The 3,043-nt window shown below is 36.1% G+C and overlaps 1 protein-coding gene across 2 annotated transcripts; it reads left to right on the top strand.

Annotated features, from left to right (window-relative positions):
* Positions 1-519: 519 nt before the first annotated feature.
* LOC143030283 (uncharacterized) lies at positions 520-2,135 on the top strand. Of its 2 annotated transcripts, none has more exons than XR_012966904.1 (2): positions 520-1,091; positions 1,304-2,135. XR_012966904.1 is itself a non-coding variant. In XM_076193438.1 (2 exons), the coding sequence occupies exons 1-2, from the start codon at positions 916-918 to the stop codon at positions 1,852-1,854; spliced, it is 738 nt and encodes a 245-aa protein (XP_076049553.1). In that variant the 5' UTR covers positions 550-915; the 3' UTR covers positions 1,855-2,135. The 2 variants fall into 2 exon arrangements, 1 of the variants encoding a protein (XP_076049553.1); XM_076193438.1 differs by having other exon boundaries at positions 550-1,091; positions 1,293-2,135.
* The last annotated feature ends 908 nt before the right edge of the window (positions 2,136-3,043 follow it).

The raw sequence follows: 3,043 nt of genomic DNA, 5'->3' as shown, positions 1-3,043 counted from the left end.
ATGCTTTTACGTGCCCTTCGTATAGCTCTGAGGTTATTGATGAGGAGTTTGAGTATATTTTCAATGTTGGTGTTAACTTAAAATACCCTAGAATATCTTTAGATAACGCACTTGCCTCTTCTAATTTATATATATATAAAATTCAAACCGCACCTCCTATGACACAAAAAAATATTTTAGTATTATCTTTTAGTGAAAAATTTCTTCAAGTTCCTCGGTTACTGTCAATAGTATGACCTTGGCGTATTAAAAGGAGAGATTGAATATCTACGGACAAGGTCGTGACAGACGTACTACTTCAAAACAATTAGGTTATCTGCCAGGTCCGGTGTAGCCGGTTCAAGTGACTCCCCGTTTCAAAAGACTCCCCCAGTCAGATCAACCTAGGTTCAGACGACTCCCCGTCACTTGAAACTAGTTTCAGACGACTCCCCACCCGTTTGAGATGACTTCCCATTCGATTGAAACTAGTTTGAGATGACTCTGTAATGCGTAATTTTTGTCTTTATCTTTTATCATTTCCTAGATAAATGTTAGTTCCAATAGATGTAGTATTGCGCGACTGTGATTGTTTATTTTTGTGATTATTTCATAAACCGAACAGGAAAGATATAACTGGTGAGTAGCCTATTCCGTAAATTTATAATTTTGATTGACATTCGTTATTGCTCTAATGCGCAATTTTTGTCTTTATCTTTTATCATTTCCTAGATAAATGTTAGTTCCAATAGATGTAGTATTGCGCGACTGTGATTGTTTATTTTTGTGATTGCAGAAGTTCGCTTCCTTCGGGTGATTAAGGATCGCCAATACCAGCTTGACATTGTACTGGCTAGTCATCGAGGATCTGGTTACAGCGACGAATCTGTTGCCTTGGGAGGACATGTGGGCAGAGAAAAAGTCGTCGATCATATAATGCAAAGATATTGGTGGCGCAAAATTGTATCTGACGTAAATGAAACTATCAAAACTTGCTTGCGGTGCCAAAAATCAAGCACAGTATTCAGGAAAGTTGACTCGAAACTGCACAGTATCCCAATTAAGCCTCAAATTATGCACCAAATTGGAATAGACCTATGTTCCTTAACAAAGTGAGTTTGGTTTTATAAAAACATATAAATATGATATTCTATTTTAGCATAATAATAATAATAATAATAATAATAATTAATAATTAATTGATTAGTAATTAATAATTAATTGATTAATAATTAATAATTTATAATAAGAAACTTGCATAAACTGATATATATCACTGTATATGATTTACAATGGTGATTTTTACCACCAAGTTCTTCATCAGACCCACCATCTCCAACTTCTCTGTCAGAGCCACCATCTCCAATTGTCCAGATCATAGGGGTTCAGCAACAGGAGATTATCTACAAATTTAATCCAACACAGCGAGCAATCTGCAACAACTCTGGTGGACGTCTGATATTTAAGAAAAGATCTGGTCCCTCTGGAAAAATAAATAAGACTTTCAAAAACACAAGTGAACCCCTTGCTGTCAAAGTAATTAAAGGTGATGGAAATTGTTTTTTTCGTTCCATGGCATTCGCTATCACTGGAGAAGAGGACCAACATCCTGTTGTCAGAAGCTTGATATGTGATTTCCTTTCCACCAACGAAAACATCCAAGTTGATTCAATGCGTGAGGATAAAGTATGGGGAACAACTACAGAGATTATTGCAGCAGCCAACATGTTTCAAGTAAATGTATGTGTTTGGGCAAAGTTTGGATCTATTCACACATGGCATATACATAGCCCGAAAGGTAGTAAAATCATAAAGGATTCAGTGTACCTTGAGAATAACGCAGGCAACCATTTCAATGTAGTTATCCGTGTGTAGTGTAATTTCTAATAAGTAATAAATAGGTCATTGTAATCCAAGAAGAAAAGGTAATCATGTATAGTGTAATTAGAATTTTTTTTGTATGGGCCGAGCAACCTTAATAAAAAAAATCAAGCATCCAATAATGGGAGTCATTTCAACCCGATGGGGAGTCATTTGAAACCAGTTTCAGTTAACTGGGGAGTGTTGTCAATCTAGTTTCATTTGACTGGGGAGTGTTTTCAAACTAGGTTCAGGAGACTCCGGGAGTCATGTTTTGGGGGAGTGTCCTCAAACGTCTACACCGGCGTAGTACGGTGACAGAAAAAGTTAAAATGAAATATTTATACACTTTATTTAAACTATGAATTTAACAATAAACTATAAATTTAACTATTTTTGGCCTATTTAAACAACGGAAACGGAATTATGAAAGATGAAAATAAGCAAATCAATGGTACAGTAAAAGGAAAATATAAATCTAAATATTTCGAAAAGCGGATTAAAAGATTCCGTGCATTTACTTATTGCTAAACCTAAGTTTAAGATAAAAAGTCTGGTTACCACGCGTAGCACTGTAGTACAACAAAAGGTTACCTAGAACAACACTTAAACAAAGGGGTTTACCTTAAACTTACGGAAGGCGGCAGCTTCCTCTTCGGTGAAAGAAGATGGAAAAAAGCCACGAGAAACGGGTTGACCCTATCTATATAGGCTCGCCAATTGACCTGATGGTCACTGGAGCCAGAGGCCGAAAGGTCAATAGGAAGTGTTTTTCTATCCTACTTCAACTGGTAGCTAACAAGCCTAACCCAGTTACAAAACTTAAAATAACACACACAAGAAATGCACGTAACAAAAATAAAAACCTTAATACTAATCACAAAAAAGTAGAAAGGGTTACACGAAAGAAAAACTACAAAGGTGGCAACTTGACATTGCGCGAAGCACACATGTCCGGCCGACAATTGATAACTGTTGCCATACGAACATCATTTAAATAAAATTTCAAATACATCCGTACGACGCAGCGTACGTCTTGACAAATGGTATCTGAGATTCAAAAAAGGACCAGTTGCAAGAAGTCTGGTTACATCACAAAATCTTAAAAGGTAAACAGACAAAGTTAAAATATACCACAATAAAATACAAGATAATACAACTTGGCAATAATGACTAACGGCCACAGCTACTTGACCTGAGAGCA

This window comes from Oratosquilla oratoria, chromosome 1 (assembly GCF_046742065.1).
Source record: "Oratosquilla oratoria isolate Oo_2021 chromosome 1, ASM4674206v1, whole genome shotgun sequence".
NCBI classification, from domain to species: domain Eukaryota; kingdom Metazoa; phylum Arthropoda; class Malacostraca; order Stomatopoda; family Squillidae; genus Oratosquilla; species Oratosquilla oratoria.
Note: the sequence above shows the minus strand (reverse complement) of the source record. Positions and strands in the feature narration are given on the sequence as shown.